This window comes from Myripristis murdjan, chromosome 8 (assembly GCF_902150065.1).
Source record: "Myripristis murdjan chromosome 8, fMyrMur1.1, whole genome shotgun sequence".
Lineage (NCBI taxonomy): Eukaryota > Metazoa > Chordata > Actinopteri > Holocentriformes > Holocentridae > Myripristis > Myripristis murdjan.
In genome coordinates, this window is record NC_043987.1 from 16,859,686 (window position 1) to 16,882,136 (window position 22,451).

The 22,451-nt window shown below is 47.1% G+C and overlaps 1 protein-coding gene across 1 annotated transcript; it reads right to left on the minus strand.

The window, feature by feature from the left end:
- Window positions 1–582: 582 nt before the first annotated feature.
- Window positions 583–17,637, minus strand: axin2 (axin 2 (conductin, axil)). The gene is made up of 11 exons (XM_030058759.1): window positions 17,382–17,637; window positions 15,008–15,934; window positions 12,612–12,743; window positions 10,332–10,434; window positions 8,235–8,375; window positions 7,594–8,126; window positions 7,291–7,467; window positions 6,919–7,137; window positions 6,556–6,690; window positions 5,575–5,742; window positions 583–2,276 (listed from the first exon to the last, which is right to left on the minus strand). The coding sequence occupies exons 2-11, from the start codon at window positions 15,814–15,816 to the stop codon at window positions 2,150–2,152; spliced, it is 2,544 nt and encodes an 847-aa protein (XP_029914619.1). The 5' UTR covers window positions 15,817–15,934; window positions 17,382–17,637; the 3' UTR covers window positions 583–2,149.
- Window positions 17,638–22,451: the final 4,814 nt, after the last annotated feature.

Genomic DNA, 22,451 nt, shown 5'->3' on the forward strand with positions numbered 1-22,451 from the left:
CCTGCCACATGGCTACAGAATCACGGGTTGCCTACAGGGGCATGTTGCATTTATACAGCAGTCTGATTTGTTTTCTCAGCTATCTGCTGTAGTTATCATCTATACGCTGGCTAATGAGCTGTAAGCAAAATCCTACATTACACTTACACAGTTCATAAAGTGCCACAGGAGGCCAAATGGTTTACCATGTAAATAGCTGGATGAAATCTACTTATGACACATATCTGCCTAATATCTCATTAACACACACTTAGATATTATCCCTCACACATGCTGTCTCTCTCTCTCTCTCACACACACACACACACACAGACTCTGGTGGCCAAATTAATGCTGCATGTTTTAATTTCCAACAGGGAGTAAATTAAGAGCTGATAATGGATGCAAATCTGGCTGAGATTTCTCACTGGGTCCAATGAGTTGCACTCTCCACAGCGGGGTGTGTGTGTGTGTGTGGCAAGTTTGTTCTGCACACAGCACCATCCAACATCCCAATTAGAGCTAGGAAAATCCATACTGTAGGAACACACCACAACAAACACACATCACACACACACACAAAAAAACATAGGAAGCGCTTTGCTCATTTGAAAAATATAACATTTTAATAAAGGCTACATCTCTTTATAATTACAATAATTAAAGTACCGAGGCATCTTTTCAACGGAGCTCTATAGAACGCATAATTTACAGTTTACAAGTGGAACCAAGGAAGCCATGAAAAATATTAAAAAACATAAACATGATGAAACGGATACTAAAAAGGCATAAAAATATCTTTTCAACGTAAGGCCCCTTGTAAAAACCAAGGGAGTAATAGGACCCTGAAAACTGGGTAAAACACGGCACGGAATCCATGTAGGCACAGCTACTGTACTCAATAAGAACACTATGGACATAGTGTATCACCACCATCATTTTCATCTGCAGCTGACAGCGCAGGCTTGCAATACACACAGGGTAACCCTAGTCAAAAGCAACTCAATCACACATACACGTAGGTAAGCAATTTGGGGAGCACATTATAGAGCTTTTGTTGGTAGAACATTAATATTGGTGCCAAGTGTAAACACGTTTTGGGGACACGAGGACCTTTTCAGGGCAGTTTCCTCTTAAGCAAAAAAGGCAGGCTATTTGTGCGATGCCTGCGCCACTGAAACAAAGGCACTAAGATGCGACAGATCAAGGCTAGCTGGGCAGAGTCCAAAAGTAGGGATCAAACATTAGTAGCATTTTCTTTCCTTTTTTTTTTCCTTCTCATAGTTCTCTCAGGGTCCTTTAGAGCAGATGGGGACACAGACACAAATAGCACTGCAGTAGTAAAAATCATTATTCGTCTGATTGAGAGCCATTCTCAAAGCTTCAGCAGTGGGTTGTCCAGCCAAGAGATCAGAGATGTCCCACTAAATCTATGGGAACAAAGGAGGGGAGTTTTTGAAGAGGAGATTTATAGCCCAATATCACGGGCCAGAAATGAATAAAACTCTATCTGCTTTGCTCGAAATTGACGCTCCGAATCTTGGATGTGGAAAACTGGAGAACTTGCTCCATCTCCAAGCAGCTTGTCCATGGAAAGGCTGTGAGGGGTGGGGTACAGGGGCATTTTCAATAAATAGTAATAGAAATCTTTACACAGCAACACGAGCATCACAATACAATGTACATGTATATTTGCATATACATATTAGCGGTGTGCTAGCGTGTGCACATGGGCAAGACGCTGGCAGAGGCGGGGTCGGGTGTGGTGCCAGTCTGAGAATTTGAACCCCCACCCCGCCCCGCTTCTTCAACAAGTGGTCATTCACCTAGAGTCTCTAGAGTTCTCTCTTCTGGAAACATGGAGATGTTTCAGAGTCTGCCAAAACACAATCCGTCGGTTTTCTTCACTTCAAGGAGGGCTGCTCACGTGAACAGTCCTGTGACGGCGATAACTCGTCCTCCATCCCGATTCCTTTCTCTCTGCGTCTTTCATCCAGTTCATCTGTCCAACCTTCATCAACATTCCTTCAACAACATCTCCAGTCCCACAGTCTTAGCTTAAGGACACACCAATCCTGCTTTCTGTGTGTGTGTGTAAGTGTGTGAAGGAGCATATCCAAGGAGGTGTGAAGTGCCTGAAGGGAGTGTATTCCACTGACATGGGCACGCCTCACTCCATCCTCTCCACCTTCCCCAGGATCTTGCCCTCGTAGGTGGGCAGCAGGGAGCAGTCATCTGACACCTCTTCGAACACGGCGCCACACTCAAACTCATCGCTGGCCTTCTTGAAGTAGTACCTGCAACACAGAGAGACAGCAGAGAGGGTGAACATCATGTTAATACCCAGGACAGCCAAAAGAAAGAGAGCCTGGTGATCATTTTATACACTATGAAAGAGCAACAAGCCCTGTTCAACATACATTTTCTCTAATGTTCTACGCTAAAATCTGTATCTGCATTTGTGTACATACTATTAGTCAGCCTCTCCCAGGTTTTAGAATGTTAAAAAATGCAATAGCCAATGCAAAAGTATATGCAAATGATTTAAACGTGAAAGGTTTAGAGATCTTCCTTTGCTATATTTTCATATACTGTTCATATAGGGTATGCAAAGGTTTATTTATATATTTTATATATTCATATGCACTGCTGTTCGTATGCAATGTCTAGATAACTTGCTGTTATAACACAGGAATTTCCCAATTTCCAATCAATAAAGTACATCTATATATACACATTGACCTAAATGAACAATTTTTACAAGGCCAGAGGGCACGGACACCACCGATGCCCCTGCAGGTCACAAGGTTGGAGCCCCCACTCATCCCCACCATCCCCCCTCCTTCCACCTTTTGACTCCAGGCCTCAGTTCTACCATCCACGAAAAGCCACTCTGAAAGCACAATTAACTGAGCCTGCTGGACCTATAGGCTCCAGCTTTTCAGGATGGGGCGGAGCCTGCTCCTAAAGAGCCTTAGTCTAAAATAAGACGGTCCCCCTCTCTTTATCCCTCCCTCCACCCCCTCCTCTCCCTCTTTTTACTTCTGCCTCTTTTTCTCCATCTCTTCCTTGTGAGTTTTGCCTGAGCTAACAGGGGCCAATTAGGCCCTTGCGCAAATGAAGGGGTCCTTTGACAAAGGCTGAAATTTTGGGTGCCTGCAAGTCTGCTTGTCATAACCCCCGACTCCTACACACCCACTTGCGTGCACGTGCTAGCAGACACTCACACACACAGGCTTTCGCTCACTCCTCATCCCTGTTTCATTATTTTAAGAACAAAGAAAAGAACAGACAGAGTGAGAGAGTCAAGGCGGAGAAGGAGCAGGCAGTACACTGTGTCCTGCCTTACCCCTGTTGATAGCATGAGCCCAGGCTCCCACTGAGCTATAGGAAGGGCAGCAGACGGCCAGCTTTTGGTGTGTGTGTGTGTGTGTGTGTCAAAAGGAAAAAAAAAATGTTTTGAAGGAGGGGCTTCTCGTCAGCCATGACTTCACTGGGCCATTAATGATGCAACCCCCCCATCCTCATTTTAGAGGAAGAGAAACCAGCAGGGGTGGGAGGGTTAGGGGGTCTCAGAATCCACTCATTAACTATGTAATGGAAAAATGACTCGTTTTGCTCCATGTGTGGGGTGGTGTGCTGGAATGTGTGTACGAGTGTGTGCGTGTGTTTGTATGCATGTTGCTTTTTTAACGAGAAGGGAAGCTGACGAAGCCATACAAACAATTCCTATTAGAAAATGAGAGCTATAGGCTTACGAAAAAAAAAAGTAGTAAGGGTGGTCACTAATAAAAAGCAGGCACATTTGAAATCCAGGAAGGCTTCAACTAAACGGGACACGAGAGGTCTGTCTCAGGAAGACGAGAAACAAGAAAAAATATTTCTCTTAGAGTCTGAATAAGAATCACAATAGTAAATGCTGCTTTGCTGGGAAGTCCACTATTGTTCTCCCTGGCCAAGTTGAACTGGGTAAATAAGACGACATGAAAGAGCACGAGATACGCCTGATAATTGTATCCTTCTTTCTTTCTGGAGGAAGAATAAGAGAAAAGAAAAAGTTGAGCCATCCTCCTCTTTAAAAAAAAAAATCTTCAAAGACCCACGGATCTTATTTGCTGAGAGAGAGAGAGAGAGAGAGAGAGAGAGAGAGAGAGAGGGAGAGAGAGAGAGACTGACTTTCCACTGGAACATGTTTTATGTGGCTAGATCTGTTTTTTCCCCCCTTTCTCCCCTTCTCTCTCTATTTGCACTGACATCTGGCACCAATATCGTCTGGCAGGGCCCGGCGGTACTGTTCTTTGTTGAACCTCTGCCATGTTGAAATGACCCAACTCCACACATTCTCTGGCTGCTATTAAAGCCCCGCACAGCTCTCTTTCCAAAAATGTGGATGGTATGACACAGGAACAGAGAGAAAGAGAGACTGAGAGAGAATGAGAGAAGGGTGGGGGAGCAAACAGACAGATGTGGAGAGCTTAGGCTAAGTGCTCGTCACACTTGATGATTGAAAAAGCTGCACACATCTGGGTCGGGAGAGAAGTTTCATCACTTCTCTTTTAGCAAGAATCAGTAGTTTGATACCTGGAATTATTTGCACAATGCTCAATATATGCCTGCCTGTCCCGGAGACCATGGCGGACAAAACAAGTAGTCAGTGCGAAGGTTTGTTCGCTTCCTTCTAATGCCCACTGGGAAAGGGCCAATCAAAGTCAAATCTCTCTCTGTAAACACACACTGGAGCTGTGTGGCCTCATTCGGGGCCCTGTAGTATGGCAAACAAGCAGATCTGGCATTTAACAATCCGCCTTTCAAAAAATATCCATAAAATGATTACAACGTGTGTAAACACTGTGCACGCTCAACTCAAGCACTTTCATGCACACACACACACACACACACACACACACACACACACACAAACACACTCACCAGGGCAGAAAAAGCACCCCTGATAGCATCAGTGAAGAATTTGCACGCTGGCCATTTGTGTGAGTCTTTGTTGGTTGAAATGAAAGGGGCCGGGGCTTCAAAGCCATGTGTATTAAGTGTGCCTTAGCATGGAAATCAATACCAGATGGGACCCAAATCACTGCAGTTCAAACTCTCCCACTACAAACCCCCCCACACACACACCCCCCACCCCTACCCGTCCTTTCCTTTTCATTGCATCCACCCCTCTTCCCACTCATCCTCCTCCTCCTCCCAAACCACAAACACAGGCCTGAATCGGACTGATTGCACACACACATACACACAAATAAACAGTGTGATGACAATGCTCTGCGTACACACGGATGATGCATAAGTGAGGAATTGAATTTAGGGAATTAGCTCTGCGAAAAACTTCACTGGGGACTGTACTTGGAAGTTGCTGTGAGTGTGTGGGTATGATACAAACACAAAAGACAAAAAAAAAAATCATGCTCAAAGCTATTCTTTTAACATGGGTTAACATAACGGCTAATTAGCTGACTGTGTTTTACTGTCTTGACTCACAGCACTGAAGAAGAATTGACTATTAAAAATCAAACTTAAATTGCTACCCACCATGACTGATGGCTCTGAGTGTTTTCCCATGCCCCCCCCTGTGCTCACCTGTAGTTGCCCTTCTTGCGGAGCTGCTCCTTGAAGTGGCCCAGGGTGAGGCTGTGACTCTTCATGGTCCTGCGGTAGGGGATCTCCTCACCGCAGAAGAAATACGTGACCACTGTCTCTCCGCTGCACACCCCATGGCTTCCTGACCCCTTCTTACACTCCTTCATCCTGATGGGGGGAGAAAGAGAGGCGAGAGAGAGAGAGAGAGAGAGAAAGGAGCGTGTGAGGAGGAGTGGACACCGTTCACGATGCTTCACAAGATAAATTACCAGGATGTTTACCGTGACTAACAGCAGAGAAAACAGAAATGGAGCAATGCTTGGGAGGGACCATCGCTACCAGTCTATCACTTAAATGGCTAGACTGTACAGAGGAAAGCTTTGAACTAGATGAGCAACACTAGTGAGAGTGTGACCCAATCCGATCAGTGTGTGTGTGTGTGTGTGTGTGTGTGTATTATGTGTACATGGAGGGGAGGGGGACAGAGTCTAACCAGTTCCCCTTTAGCCATGTCCAAGTTTTTTTAGGCCTACTTCAGATGAACCCTCTCTCTTTGCTAAGTCCTGCTTGTGCTTGCCCCAGCTGACTAATGTTATATGTATGTGTGTATATACATATACATACACACACACACACACACACACACACACACACAGGATGTACACAACACACTCTCCACAAACTGTGCAAACACACCACAAGAATCATACACACAATACACCCAATCATGCCTCTGTACAGGAAGATTACAATAAAGAAAGCAGGTTATCTTCTTTTTGGGGTGTCTGTACTTTATATATGTGTGCCTAGCTCTTCTTGCTGCCTCCCTACAAGTGCATTAATTTAGCAGTGCAGGTGATAAGCAATAAGAGTTAAAAGGGTAGAAGTACACTGCAAGGTGGAGGCTAGGGCTGAGAGGAGGAGGAAGAGGAGCAGAGAGGAGGAGAGGAGAGGAAGGGCGGGACGCTAGAGGCATCGTACTCTTCTGATTGGAGACTGGGGCTGGTAGCGGGGAGGCCAGCAGGGCTGGGATTGGCTAGAGACAGGGGGGCAGACCCCCCACCCTGGACAGGCACTAGGTGGCTCTTCTCTCGTTGGAGACTGGACATTGAATGCCTGGGGACACATAAGCCAGGAACTTGATTAATATGATTAGTGTGACACTGATATTTCTTTTGGTGTTGTGGACGTAATGCATGTTATTAATAGAGTTTGGGTGGCCTTAAAGATGAAACACACTGACTTTGGACAGTTTAAAAACTGAGAGGCACAAGTTACAAGGGAAAACGAGAACTTCCAAAGAGGCTGAAAAGCAGCAGCACTGTACAAAATGTTGGTGCCTACCTCTGCTTGGGGGTTTTGGTGGAGACCTCCTCCAGTCTGCGGCAGGCCTCCTCCAGCTGGGCCAAGGTGTTGGGAGGGGGCAGGGGGGGCATGGCTGGGTCCTGGATAAAGGGGTGGGCAGGCTGGTGGCTGCGCAGGTGGCCACAGCTGCCCCCGCCGCCCCACGTGTGAGTCTGGGCAGAGGAGCTGTTGCCAAAGGATTTCTTGGTGTTCTGGGTGCTGTAAAGAGTGGAGAGGTGAAAAAAACCCAAATCAGACAAGAGGCAAAGGCAGAGTGGAAGGATGGGACTTGCAATTCAGGTAAGCAAGAAGAACTATAAGTTCTTGACACTAAAACGTCACTGATATACAAAGACTGTAGCTGCTCCTCACCTATGAGACTTGTGCCTGCCCTGCCGTTCACTCTCCAGGATCCACTGCCAGACATTTTGGGAGCGGTCGGTGGTGTCAGTGGGCAGCTGCAGCGGCCCGCCATCCTCCATACACCTCTCTGCTACTCCGTCCTCAGCCCCTGAACGACACACACGCCTGGACAGAGAGCTCGAGCGCCTGAGCAGGAAGACAGGGAAATCTTTCTGTTAGATTTAAAGCTAACATTTGTGTTATGCAATGCGCTTAAGGAAACAGAAAATCTCAGGAGCTTGTTCATAGTATATGAAAGTGGCTGTAACTGACCCCACACTGCTGTCCACTGTGGCGGCCCCGCACATCTCCCTGCCCAAGCTACGACTGCGCTGGTACGGCGGACAGGGCTGGCATTCTCCATTCCCGGAGCAGAGACTGTGCACCCTGAGAGCTGCCTCCCTTTCTATCTGCTCCTTGCTCTTGGGACTGGCATGGTGGTGAATGTAGTGGTGGTGGATGTGCTTGGTGCTCTGCCTGCTCACCAGCGTCCTGCTAGGGCCAAAGGCCAGAGTGAAGGCGCTGAGGTCTGGGCTGGAGACGGATGAACCAGAGGCGCCTGGCTTCACCAGGGCCTTGATTCCGCAGCCTCCTCTGGGATAGGGCCTGCTCTCTGGGGAGTGGGAGCGCGGCGAGTGGCGGACCACAGCAGGGGACTGGCAGCCGGGGGTCTTGAGGACGCGAGAGAGATGCTCGTCCAGGATAGCCTGGGGGTCCTCGTCAGAGGAGCCGGAGAGGAGGGCCAGCGGGTGGGGGGAAAGCTGGGGAGCACTACCCATCATCTCTGCCTCCTCTCTTTCCTCCTCCTGAAAAAAAAAAAAAAACAAGACACATACTTAGAAATAACTTCTGAGACACTTTTCAGGGGGACAGCAATCTCACAAACACACACACCCACAGAAAAAAGTACATACCTCCTGAATCTGCTGTAGCCTCTCCTCCAGGGAGCTCATGGTATCTTGCTCTCTCTTAAGCCGCTCCAGACGAGAGATGAGCTGGGCTGCAAACTCCGCCGGCTCTACTGGGACCATCTCCTTGGGAGGATGGCGGGTACGCTACAGGGAGAAGGATACGCATTAGCTGTTGATGTACCATCCATCGCTCTCCTGAACCAAGCCACAGCTCTCCCCACTGTCGATAAAACACCTATACTCCTCTACTCTGTCCCTATATTTCTTCATCTACACCTTGTCCTCCGCCACCCCCTCCCCCAACTTGGCAGCACTGACTTGGCCAACTCTCATCCAGCCACCCACCGTAGGCTATAGGGCTAGGAGGTTGTACAGAGGGGTGGCAGGGATGGGTTTGGTCACACTGGGCGAGGCCTCGGCTGGCTCCCTCTGTCATCATCAGCAGGCCCCTCTGAAGTCAGCTCACTTCAAAGGCTCCCTCGTCAAATATCAAACACTCGCCAGGGAGAGAGGGTGGGGTGGGGTGGGGGGTGGAAAGGGGTGGCGGAGAAAGGGATGGAGGGATAGATGGATGGGAAGCAGTGGCTTTACATCTAGGAATAAAAGCCACATATCGACAGGGGGTGGAAGAGGAACTCCAGAGAGGGGAGGACGGGGGGATTAAAGGAAGGGAGAAGTTGAGATGGGGAGATGTGTGCTGGCAGGAGGGGAACGAAAGAGAGAGAAATGAAGAGAGCGAAGGATTGGGGGAGAGAGATAAAGGAGTCAAAAAGGGTGGGAGATCAGAAAGGTTGAGGTAATTTATTTCCCCCCTTGTCACACACCGGGCACCTTTGAGGTACAGTACAGTGACAGTATGAGACTGTGTGTACGCACATGCACACACACATTGTGTGCTATTTGCATTTTTGCACTGGGGCTTTCTTGATTTTTCTCCTTTTTTGTTTCTCCCATCCCTTTGTAGTAGGGATGAAGGGGAGAAAAGAGAGTGAGAAAAAGCAGAGCTGTCTGATGCAGCCAGGGGCTGGTGCACCATGGGAATGGCAGCCATCGCCAAAATCAGACGGGAAACAAAAATAAGAATAAAAGCGAATATAAAGAGAAGGGGGACAGTGAGCGAAAACTGGAGAGAACAAACCTGCAAACCAGCTTTTCCTTGTTCATTCTCAAGAAGACAAGCAAGACTTGCTATGTGTCTCATAATGTAGAAAGAAACAGGGTTATACAAAATTGGGTTTAAAAAAAAAGCTACTTCTGTTGCAAGATATCTCCGTCTCTCTGTCATGAAATTTGTTCTCTGTCCCCTTCTCTCAACCTGAAGTTAGATTCTCTGAAGCCTTAAGCTACCAACTCCCCTCTGACCCACTGTGAGCTCACATGACACGCTCAAACTCTTCCCTCAGATCCCTCACTTTTAGGGTGTGTGTGTGTGTGTGTGTGTGTGTGTGTGTGTGTGTGTGTGTGTTCACTGGTGTGTCTTTGTGGGGGGGGAGCTGCTGTGGAAAAAAGGGGCCAGCTCTGTTGGAAGTTGTCACTTCCCTGTGTGTTTGCTCCATTCATCCTCTGATCAAAGCGCTGTGTGTGCATGCATGTGTGTGTGTCTGCGAGTGTGTCTGAGTATCTGTGTGTGTTTGTTAGGAGCCTGGCTGATTTCAGAGCCCTCGGGATAAAGCGGCAGAGATCTTCCCCATCTCTCCCTATTCTCCATATTTACAGCGTCGGTAGGGAAGAAAAACCCTGGTGTGTTCCAAGCGCTGCGGCGATAAACAGCTTAGAGACCTCCTCGTCTCCCGCAGACTTCAAGGAAACCTAATGGGGGTGTAGGTGACACCAAAGGTAGCGAGGGTGCTTGTGTGTGTGTGTATGTGTGTGTGTGTGTGAGTGTGTGTGGGAGGCTGGTTCTTTAACGTTACTCTTCAGATCTTTGTTAGTGTTGTTGAATTGAAAATGCCGAATACAGTTTGTGTGGTACTATTCATAGAACCTAGAGAGACCCGGAACAGAGGGTGGTATGGAAATTACACTGTGGGACCCAGGTTCAAAAAGACTTCAGAGCGTGTGTGTGTGTGTGTGTGTGTGTGTGTGTGTGTTTGTGCTTACAGGAAAGGCAGGCAGAGAGACTTGACTGTTCATCCTCATGTTGCGCTGCATCTCTCTCTGTAGCTGTTTCTTGGAGCCAAGTTTATAGGGAGGAATGCCATCTCTATCACACAAAAAAAGTACACAATAAACACACAGGTCATTTAACAAATCACCAGCATCAATGAAGTCCACACAGCCATCCAGGAAGAAGCTTGTTAACCATCTGAGTAGATCAAACACACTCCATGCAAAGAAAAATTCAATTTATCAATTCTCCTATCTATTTTGGTTTTCCGTCTTTCAAGCTTGATTGGGCAGCACAAGGGTCTATTGAGAGGTAAATCATGCCATGATTTCAGGTCGTGTGTGTGTGTGTGTATGTGTGTGTGTTCTGCAGCAGAGTGAGTAAGACTGTTCTGAGTGAGGGGTAGGGGGGTTTCTGTTTGCCCTAGAAATGACACTCATCTGTTCTGGCTCCAGTGCAGCACTGGGCACCCCGCTGGCCACTTCCTTTCAACACAGCACACACACATCTGCAGCCACACTGCACTAAGCTCTGCTGGCCAGAGGTAGTGTCAGCATTAGCATTCCCCAATTGATTTCCATGTTGAGCTGAGGACAAAGTTAACATTAGCTACTTGGTATAGTTATCTATAAACATACTACAGGACCCAGGGGTGTGGCTAACCTGGTTAAAAAGGTATCCAAGGGACCAAACGGCTGACTAGCGAAAAAGTGAAATCAAACAACAAACTGCAAAGCTCGAGCTTCAAACTGAGGCACTTGACAAGGTAAATCAATGTCTTTTCTCCAATGCTAAACAGCAGTTTCCTGGTGACCTAGCCTAACGGAGGAGCACTTTTCCACTCTTGCTTTGAAATGCCACAGTCATGCGCATAAGCACACCCCCCCCGCTCCCAATCTTCATTTGGCAAGCACTGCCGCAGCCAGCCTCTGATCTCCGCACATCAAAAGGCTGGTTTGTAAGATAAGGTAATGTTTGAAGTCTGCGCAGCTGCATTCCCCAGCGTCCAAGCAAATCCATAAATAAGATATAAGCAACCCCCCCACCACCACCACCACTCTCTTTCTCTTCCCACCCAACCACCGCCTCCCACCCATTGCTTTTTTCCCTTTTCTATTCTTTCCTTTATCTGTAAATGAGATTCAAATGTTTCTGCACCCTTTTAACAGACATAAAGAGAGGCAGATATTCTGATCAAGGCCAGAGCAACCAGGAAGTGTGGGAGGTGTGGGGGGGTGGGTGGAGGGGTTATGTCCCTTCGGCTAGGGCTTTGTCACTGCACTGGGCAAAGTACAGCAGTGTAGGGCTATATGGGCCCCGGTCACTTTGAAGCGGGCCTGTCTAGAGATATAGACAAGCAGAGACTCCCGGTTGTAAAAACCTCTTTTATAACTGCCATATTCATCTGTGGCCCCTCCCACTGGTTGTAAAGCAAAGTGTCCCCGTCTCTGAGTAGCTTCAGCTCAGTCATGGTTGCCCGCGTTGCTGCATGACATCATCAAAGTAGACCTTGACACGTCCCATGTGAGATGAGGTAAAGGAGAACCTGACGGGAGATGTCTCTGCCTTCTCTCTGAAAACAGCTGACCTGGCCTTGAACAATATGCCGTGTAATGACTTCATGGGACTTTGTCACATGAGTGACCGGTGACCATGCCAGGTGATCCTCAGTTGAACGAGAACCTAGGCACGTAAACACAATCCACACCTAGACAGTGGCATATCAATACATCACTGCCTCCTAAACAGCCAACATTTCCACTGCTGACCCAACTGCACAGTATCTTTATATCTTCCTGTTTCTGTGTGCAAAGATAAGGACCAACAACTCTTTTGTGTATATATATAGATATAGATATAGATGTATAACTGCATCAGAGATCAAGTGAAATGGAGCTGTAATATATTATAGTGGGAGCATGGAGCTATGGGCTATGGGCTATGACTCGTCACTAACCTTGATGGCAAGTTATCAAATGCTGCGTTCACCCCTGCAGTGTTTTGCCATGTTTTAAAGGAGCAACATGTGACCAAGCCATTGTGTCAATTGGCTTATAACTCTCATTACTTAGCAATCATCTCTGGAAAGCTAATGTTTGATCATTTTTGATTTCCTCAGCACTCCATTTTACAATCTACAAATCTCAACCTCTGCACGCACACTTAACTCGCACAAATACACACACACACACACACACACACACACACACACACACACACACACACACACACACACACACACACACACAAATGCTTGGTTAATGTTTACTTACACACTGCTGTCAGTCATGGACATGGAGTCATCGGTCATGGCGTCACTGGACACCTCACTGTCGTTGGTGCTGGTGGCAGGGGCAAAGGAGCCCACATGGTAGGGGTTGACTGGGTCCCCTCTCCTGTACGACCTGGGTGGGTCACAAGAGCAGGAAGAAGGTTAAAACCACGATGACACAGTCAGAAGAGTACTAAATGAATACTAATAAAACAAGTGGATGGCATAATCTGTACTTTATGATGAATGGGTCAACGATATTTCACTTATGCTGAGATCTGTCTAGTCAAGACTGTCTGTATGTGTTTGAGGGTCTGATGACACTGGCAAGATTTGTGTGTGTATGTACTCTTCTGGACTACCACCAACCAATGGGCCCTACAGGACTTCAGGAACGGGACAGGCCTGGCAACCTCCCTCAAATAAGCGCGAGTTCTTCTGCCCACCTGACATTTGACTGCACTGGACAGACTATAACAATCTTTTTCCTTTCTCATATAGGTTAAACTGTCGCTCTTTCAATTTCTCTCATTTGAACTCAGTGTTTCCGCAGCATTCATCTCCTGCTGTGTATGCATTCTTGCCATGGTACAACAGCAGGAGAAAGGAGGGACTGACCAAAAAAAAAGGACAGAGCAGAAGCGTGAGAGTATGTCAGAGTGGGAAAGAAAGGGAAGAGGAAGAGAAGAGTGAAGGGGGGGGGGGTCTCTTTAAGAGGGGACCTAGAAAGAGACAGCAAGAGAGAGAGAGGGAGAGGGAGAGAGAGAGAGAGAGAGAGAGAGAGAGAGAGAACCAGCATGACTAAAGCTCTAGGCCCCCAGCTCCAGGCTGACCTTCAGAGGGGCTCTTGCAAAGAGTCAGGTATTTAACACAGCTGGCCTTGCATTCTTCCCTCCCTCCCTCTCTCTCTCACCCCCTCATTCATCCTTTTTTTCCCTTCTTTCTTTCTTTCAAAAGGCACACTCCCTCCTCCTCCTCCCCACTCCTCTCACCCAACCACCACTCTCTCCCTGTCCTTCCTTTCCGCTCCCTTTTCCCTCACTTTCGCTCCAAAAGCATGCCTCGTAGTCCCCATCCCAGAGTTTTCAAAAAGAAAAAGATAAAAGTGGAGAAGGAGGGGGGAAACGGCAAAGGAGGGAATCAGAGGAGAATCGACGCAAACAAGAAAGGAGGGAAAAGGGAAAGGGAGAAGGGGTGGTGGTGGTGGGGTGCTTCTCCACTGTAGCTGCTGCTCAGGGTTTGTTTTCTTTTTAAAGAGAACCTGAATCAGATGAGAAGAGGTGAGGAGAGGGAAGCGGAAGAAGGAGAAATGGGTTCCACATGTTTAAGTCAGTACAGTGACAATGAGAGGGGAGAAAAGGCAGCGGGGCTCTGTGTTAAAAAGAGATCTATTCTCCTGGTTTGGCTAACAAACATGAGGACAGCCTGGGATGCGAACCCATGTCCCCACTCCACTGTCTAACCCCCAAATGCCATCGTCAATCCATGTCATCCTGATCCATAACTTTAAGTTTTTATCCTGTTTTATCCTCTCAGTTTGCCATGCCCTTTAAACAAGATCATCTTCTCTCTGAAACACACAGCCCTTCATCTCCAATGTGATTCACGGCTCCATTAGCAACAGCACAAGATAATTCTCCTGTGCTGTGGTGCCTACTATCTGACATGACTGTAGCCCATGGTTTCTAACACAGTGTATAATCACCAATTTAACTTGTGGGGAAAAACACTCTCCAAAAAAACTTCTGTGTTTTGGTTTGCAGTTTTAATCCCTTGAATTTGGCTCTATTAAATGATCAGACTTATAGACGAGGCCATAATAATACCAATGCACCCACAAAAGAGAAGACTTAAAAAAAATCATTTCAACACAGCCATCCATGATGTTATAGATTTATATCGCAGCCAAAGGCTTATGGACAGTGCGGTTGAAGAGGCATAGCACAGCAATGGCATCATCTATTATTTGCTGGCTGGGGCCAGGCCAGGCGTGCTCTGTCAACTTCTCTGTGGAAGACGATCCCTCTTTCTGACGGAACTATTTCAAAGCCCCGGAAACCCGGGCGAGCGCCAGCGGGGAGAGACAGAGAGAGAGAGCGAGAGAGAGAGACAGAGCGAGAGAGAGAGACAGAGTGAGTGAGTGAGTGAGTGAGAGAGAGAGAGAGAGGGAGAGGGAGAGAGAGGGGCAGCAGGCAGACCTATGTGTTTCGTCTACCAACTGATCATGTTTTCCCTGTAGTGAGACACAAAACCGTGTTTTGCGCTTTTATGCACGGTGACCCCTCTGTATAGAGAATGTTTACAGTAACTAACATCTTGAACTTGTGTGGATGTATATCGCATGCATTTCACATTAAGCTTCAGTACGTAAGTAGAGATCAAGAGTTGCAGCCTCACCTGTATCCCTTCTCCATCACCTCCACCGCCCTCATGGACACGGTGGCCCTCAGCGCCTTCGCCGAAAGTCCAACCAGTGCTTTGGCTTTGAAATCACAACTCCACTCCTCCTCTTCATTGAGCGTGGGCAGATATCCACATACTACTTTCAGATCGCCCAATCCGTTCGGGCTGACATGACTCGGGTTTTCTCCCCCAGTCCTCACATACTCGAGGTAAATGTCAGAGGTCAGAAACATCTGGTAGGCGTTCTCCTCCATGGTGGTCTGGATCTCGGTCTGCGCCTGGTCGAACATCGCAGAGTCTATCTGTTGCTTCTTGATATTATCCCGTATGAAGGTTTTAGTTGCGGGTTTGAGCTGCTTGGCGACTATGCTGTTGTTTTCAATGTAGCGCTTGTAAATTGCTTTGGCGACTCGCTGCGTTTTGGTATCCTTGAGGTCCATTTGCCTGAAACCATTGCATGCGAACCAAAAGTCTAAGGTGTCGACGCATTTCTCTCGCTCCAGGAAGGTCCTAAAAAGATGAGCACCGTCTTGGTCCCCGAGGAGAGAGTGCAAAGACTTGGTCCATCGGGAAAGCGGCGAATCCGGGGAGGCACTCCCCTCCGGCTCCCCAAGACCATCCTCATTTCTCCTTGCCGAGGAACCGGGAGAGTCAAGCAAAACAGATTTGGGGATATCCAGGGGTCTCATCATTGCGAGTTTGCCGGGGTAGCAGGGCGCCTCGCCCTCCTCCCCGGGCACCGGGGGTCGAGGAGCATCTTCTCGGAAACTACTGGCGATATGGTCCATAAGCGCCCGGCTCATGGCTCCGGAGGCAGCAGCAGAGAGCCCGTGTGTTGTTCGCCTCCTCTGAGCTTCTACTGTAATCTCCTCACTCTCTTATGTCAGCGGGGGAGCTTCTCTCTGCCTGCCCGTCTTCTCTCTGAAACACAAAGTATTGATCTAATCAAAACCAGATCCGCCCCAACTTCAAAGGGGAGAGACGCAGTAAGAGTCTTCTCAAACCCTCACTGGCGTTCACAGAAAAGACAGACTGGTCCAAAGAAAAATCAGAGAAAATGCTGCAGCAGTTTCACAGAGAGCAGGGGATACAGCAATTCCTCATCTTTCTTTAATCTAAACCTGGCATATAAAATAATATATCTCGGTGCCTAATTCGTTCGGAGGTAAATCAACAGGATTTGAATTTGCACTAACAGAAAGTCTACCAAGCAGTGATGCCTTTGCCGTTTCTACATCATCTTAATCCCATTCATTAGCTACACGAGACTAATAAGACGGGTCTGGCATGCAGAAACGTGAACTTAACACTATTAATACAACATGCAATGGCATAACGCACGGACACAGATTTATTGACGCTTCCGGATCCATCAAGCCTGTCAGGCTTATAATCCTGGCAGTCTACCGCAGAATGCAAGCACATGTCTTCCATTCATGCCACTTTGTAATTTATGAGCCAGCTATCGTCCCTACATCCCATTATCTGCGACTAAATCACATCGACTGGACACATCCATGGCAACGTGCGGGACACTGATGTGGGACAAACTCAGTTGCATTGAAAAACGTGACCAAAATAGTTAATGGGAGTTAACTAGCTGCTGAAGCCTGTGCGTTGGTGTAGCCCACTACTTAGAGCTTAAACATCCAGATACACTTCCAATAACATCTGTTGTTTCACGATCGGTTAATTGATTACATATATACACACTCCAAACCATGCTACACCCCAATTCTGCAATGTTACATTGTATGAGCTGAGCGACTGATGTGCAAGATTGCCGATGTCACTTTGTATGACACTGATTCACTGTTTTAATTGCTCGGGTTGTTCGGAATCGGAACAATACGAAAGCGATTAAAAAAAAAAAAGCAGTGAATACAACTACAACGACCAGTCTTCTTTACGAAATAATAAAAAAAATACTTTCCGAAAAATTTGCAACACTTAAAAAAATCCATGTGGTTTTATACATTATGCAATAATATGAAAAATCAGTCATGCAAATACTGACGCGTATAATAATGTAAAGTTTATATACACTTTAAGGCCACAAAAAACCAACCTGTTTTTCAACGTCCAACCCCAAGTACACAAAAGTCTTAGATCTTGTGGGGGAGGAATTCCACAGAAAGAAACGAATACTTCTTAGACCACATTTAACTTCAAAACCCCAGCATTAACTCAAAGTAACGAGAAGGAAAAAAAACTACACATAATGATTGACCGCATTCTCTATGAAATAGCACCCCTTTTTTGGGAAAGAAAAAAAAAAAAACATTACTTCAAAGACGAGTCAACAGCACATCAAAGGGAACTCCAATGGGGGCCAGTTTGAGGAGGCACACACACTCTTCTAACTTACCATCGATCCATGAGTTCGCTCCTCAAATAAAACTCCGGTTTTTATCCACAAAGAACGAATATAATCCACAGTTTCTCGAGTCCACATACAGTCCGTTCAGCTTTGAGTCGGTTACGGAGAGAAAAATGTACTCTCGAGAAAAAATACCGCTCTTCTCCCTCCTCCTTTTTCCTCCCTACAGTTTTGAGGCTGCCATGCCGTACGGTAGGTCTCTCCTGTAGGCGACTCCAACACCAACTGAACCGAGAGGCTGGAACAGCGCACTTCAAAGTAAGGAACCGACTGCCGGGTCCCGACAGCTACATAAAAAACAATTGCTGCCTGACGCCGCCGAAAAAAGAAAAATAGGGCGCGGAGATTTCTAGATAAAGCGCATTCACTCGCTGGGTAGCGTATTTCAAAGGTTGCCCGGTGCATTTCCGCACGCAGGAGCTTGTTTTAATATTTTCCCGAGGTTTTCCCACATCAGAAAGTTACAACTAAATGTCGAGGACCTTATCAAAGACCAGCAATCTTGAGCCAACTCCCCGAGGCTTTGGAACGTCAGAAGTAACTGATCTGCCGCCCCAATAGCATTATCCCTACTATCCCTCTGTTGCTACATAAACTTTAGACACAAGGATCTTTTCTTTCAAAGATCCGCATAGTTTCGGAGATTAACCCATTCAAGATGCACCGGCGTGTATCCAATTGCATATTCATATCCCTAATCTGAATTATGGAGCGCATAACGAGAAGATACACCAGAATAATCCTAATTGTAATGGGATAATTCATCTAAATGGCTGCATTTCTTTTTCTCTTGCCTGCTCGGAGCACGTGGTCAGATACAGAAATGTCCCCCCTATGTGATTAGAAATGCAAAGACTTGCTCAAGTGCACTTCAGCACGACAGATGTTTGCCAACACGAGGCTTGAACCCAGGCCATCTAAATAAAAGATAGCTTTTTTCCCCTCCATTAGGCCACCTCCAGTGCCAATACACCTAATTTATATACTGTATGTGGCAAAAGGAATTCAAATCACAGGGATTATATCACTCCACAGCTCCCACCAGTGGCAATAAGGACACATACAAGCACCAGATTTAAAAAATGTGTTCACTGGGATCTATTCCCTGAGGGATGTTATCATATCATATGAGCCACAGAAGAATTACTCCTAAGTTTATTCCTCTCAGCATGGCCACACAGTACAGCACTCTGCTTTGTGCATTCCTCTTAATTGGACTATGAGATTACTTGAAAAGGAGTGAAAAGCCTCTAGACAGCTCAGCCATTCACCAATATACATCTATTCAGTGGTCTGACTGAGAGGGGCTATTCTGATACAGACAGTGGTATTAAGCGCTGGACATTTGGACACTACAAGGCTGTTCAGCTTACTGGAATGGCTACAGTCAGTGATGTTAATAGTGTTTACAGAACACAGTCAATAAAGGGTTTTGGATAGGTCTTTAGTGTTCAAATGAGCTACCACAGGGGACCCTTTGTACAAGATGACTGGCTATATTCTTGAAAGCAAGACAGTGGGTGTCTGTGTGTCCTTGTTGTCCCAGTGGACAGGGATTCAAAAGTACAGTACAAAGACGGCAAACACTTTGATCAGTCTTTTGCTAAAGGTGCTCTGAAACCTTCTCCCTCGACGCTTCCTTTCCCATCAAGGTTAATAAAAGAGGAAGTGGATTGCACTTGAAGAGGCCGTGATGACTAAGGGATCACTCATCATTCAAAGGCCGCTGACACTTCACGGCCTTCAGCTTCTGTGTACACACATCCTGCGCAAACACATTCACATTGTTCTTACATCAAACTAATACCGCGCACACCAGCAAAACATGTATATCTGACTCGGGCATCGGGCCAAAGCAGAGGCACTTATGACTCAGAAGCCAAACAAGTCAGGACAAACATGAATTATCATCATAACAGCAAAACAAAATAAGCTCGGTCTTCTCATAGATGCACAGGTCACCGCATAGTCTTGAGCCCACCAGGCTAATAGAGAACGCCAGCAAGACAATGTCAGCCTTTGTCAACTTTGGAGGGCTGGGGCTGACCTCTGACAGTAAACACACCGGGGTGAAACCATCTCCATGGCAACGATGTGGACCCCCTGCTAGTGCCAGGGGCCAGTTGGGCCCTCGTGTCCTGTTCGGTCGGCACCCCCATGGCTCTTTGATATGGGACAGCCCCCTAGGTAGAGTCCTCACAAACTGACCCGTAAACTCTGACTGGCCTAAAACCAGGGGTGTCTTCTGCTCCGGGCCCTATAAAAAGACCCCTGAAGGGGAGTGGGGTTGTAACTGTCTATCTCTTTGGGAAGGTGTTATTACAGGGACAGGTCAAATTCAGCCTGACTACAAAGAGAACTATAATTAGAAACGGATGATGGGGCGTAAATCATCTTCTGGTTCAATCAGTTCTTATGTGCAGAGTGCTTCTTTTTTCAGCGCATGCACTGCAACACATACCGTGCATGCAACTTCAATTCCTATATTATCTCGCACTTATCCAGTTTGCCAAAGACATATTTCATTAAGAAAAGCACCAACTATCTGACAACCTAAGGGGCCTAGGTCTAGTTTTTTTACGACTGGGATATATGGCCTCCTGACCAGCTTTGACCAGTTGTAACTGTGCTACTGGCCACCTCAGTTGCAGTCGTAAACACTCAGAGGGAGTGAGTGCGTGTGCCTCTAAGTGTGTGTGTGTGTGTCTCTACAAGTCCCCGTCCTCTCTGCGCTGTAGCTGTGTGATCAGTAACTGCTCTCAATTACCGTATTGTGTGCTGCTCCTTTCAGCTTGGGGTTAAACTCTTTGCAGACCCCTTTGAAGTACTCATCCCTTTATCTCAAGCCAGAGCTAAGAATTTGGGGAGGACAATGGAAAATGAAACCAAGAGGGAAGCTTATGGCAATTATCAACCAGAGCCATGAGGAGGGAAGTGTGAATGTCCGCACAGAGAGGGAGAGAGAGAGAAGGAGAGAGAGAAAGAGAGAGAGAGAGAGGGAGATGATAAAAAGAGAGCAGGAGACAGCCAATATAGGACAGGGGCTTACTGTTTCAAGTTTGTTTGGTGTGTACACACCCCGGGCAACAACCAACTGCCGAGAGAGGAAATGGAGGCTACCTCTTCAAAGTAGGTGACAACAGGGGGACAATGGCCTCTGAAGGGAGCAAGGAGCTGATGAGAGGAGTTGGAGGGGAGCAGCGGGGTCAGTGGACAACATGAGGGGCAACCGGAGAGCGGCAGGAGAGGAGGAGGAGGGGAACGGAGGGAGAAGTGCTGTTGTCAGCAGAATCAGATGGCACGCAGAGAACTGGAGAAGATACAATTAAAGTGTGGAGTTAAGACAGGCTTTGAAGTTGGACATGGTGTATAATACCCTTAAAAGTTAAGGAAGGGCAACAATTCACCAGCTTGTTATGGGGCTGTTTTGAAAGAGGGAAGGAGGAGGAGAAAAAAAAGGCAGAAGAGGACTGTGTGAGTGGTGGTGGTGGTGGGAGGCTCCTTTTAAAAAAGGGTTCAGTGTAAGGAAAATGAAGTTGGATTTCAAGTGCTAAACAGCCTCAAATGGAAGGATTTTGCACAGCTGCAAACTGGGAATGGGAATTCAGTGCCTACCTGTGCATGTAGATGCCAGGGATGAGTGTGGAAAATGGAGGGAGAGAAAGAAAGAGAAAATGAAAGATAGAAAGATGTGTAGGAGAGAGTGGAGGAGGGAAGCGAGACAGGTGAAAGAGACAGAAAAGACTACGAGACAGGAAAGAGGCAGTGAATTGGCAGTGCAGGAAGGCAGAGAAGAAAGAGAAAGAGGCAGAAAGCGAGAGGGGGGTTGTTGAAGGTTATTTATTGGTCTTTTTTCCCTCGTTTTAATCCCATTTTGCGCTTGACTTTTAAGTCTACCAATGTATAGAAACAATGTCGGATGCACTGTCTAATCCCGTTTGGGCCATGAAGCTCACTCCACTCTGACAGTAATGACTTTCATTTCCTCTGCCGCTCCCACTGAAGCACCATGCAGACACTTCACAGGCTGGACGCCACTGTTCTGCCATGCTTGACAGGACGGCGGTCCACTCTGAATCAGCCTTAACCTGAACCCCAGGCTCCCCCACCCAATCTTAATCCATCACTTTAACCCCATCATCCCTAACCTAAACTGGCAGAACATGAATCCGTCCTCTCCCCTGGCTCGGTAGCGGAGGGTTTCCAGACCAGAAAGGTGATTAACTTGCTCGTCCATTCTAAAGATGTCAGATGTTAGCTCAATCCCTGCTTCCTGTTCCCCCATTAGAGGGGTGTGAAGCATCAACAGGGTGAGCGCCATGGTGACAGACCTGCTCTGAACTGGATCATCCTACCGTGATGACAGCAGGACCAGAGAGACAGGCCTGCAGAGCTGTTTCCTATCAACTGTCCCTGACAATGATGGTGCTTTTAGCTGGCTCAAATGCTGTCTTGCCTGATGAGAGTATCTTGATTTTGCATAATGTTCATCACATCCAGATAGAGTCCACTTACACAATAACGCCTCTGGTACGAGTGTCAGTGTGCAAGAAAGGAGAGAGAGAGGGAGAGAGGGAGAGTGCAAAAGATGAAAAGAAAGGCGAGAGACAGACAGAGATATAGATACCCAGACGCAGACAAACCTCCCACGCGGTCTTGATGGTGTGGAAGTCCCACATGGTCTTCTGTCCCTCTGCTCAACCCACACTATCAGCCCCAGACAGAAAATCCATGCCACAATCACACAAATAAACACAACCCACTGATCCTTCTTCACTTAGGCTGCATAGCTGCTAACCCACTTGTTCTCAAATCACAGTTGCATATCCTTTTCACTGCTGTCGTTGCATTTGAGTGACAGGCCCGGAAAAAAGAAAAACCATCGCCATAAATACCATATCAACAAAGCGAGAGTGGTACAAGCTGGGAGACAGACAAAGACAGAGGAGGGAGAAAACATGATGGAAGACAGAATAAATAGAGGAGTAAGTGAGATGCGTTGAGGGTGATGTGTGTGTGTGAAGCGTTGGTGATAAACAGGTTTATTTATGCAGGCAG

Coding starts and splice junctions, on each gene's coding strand:
- axin2 (XM_030058759.1), bottom strand. CDS start 15,816: ATGAGCCGGGCGCTTATGGACCATATCGCCAGTAGTTTCCGAGAAGAT. Junction 7,138..7,290: donor GGCAGGCACAAGTCTCATAG/GTGAGGAGCAGC, acceptor CACTCTTTACAG/CACCCAGAACACCAAGAAAT. Junction 5,743..6,555: donor CCCAGTCTCCAATCAGAAGA/GTACGATGCCTC, acceptor TCCCCCCATCAG/GATGAAGGAGTGTAAGAAGG.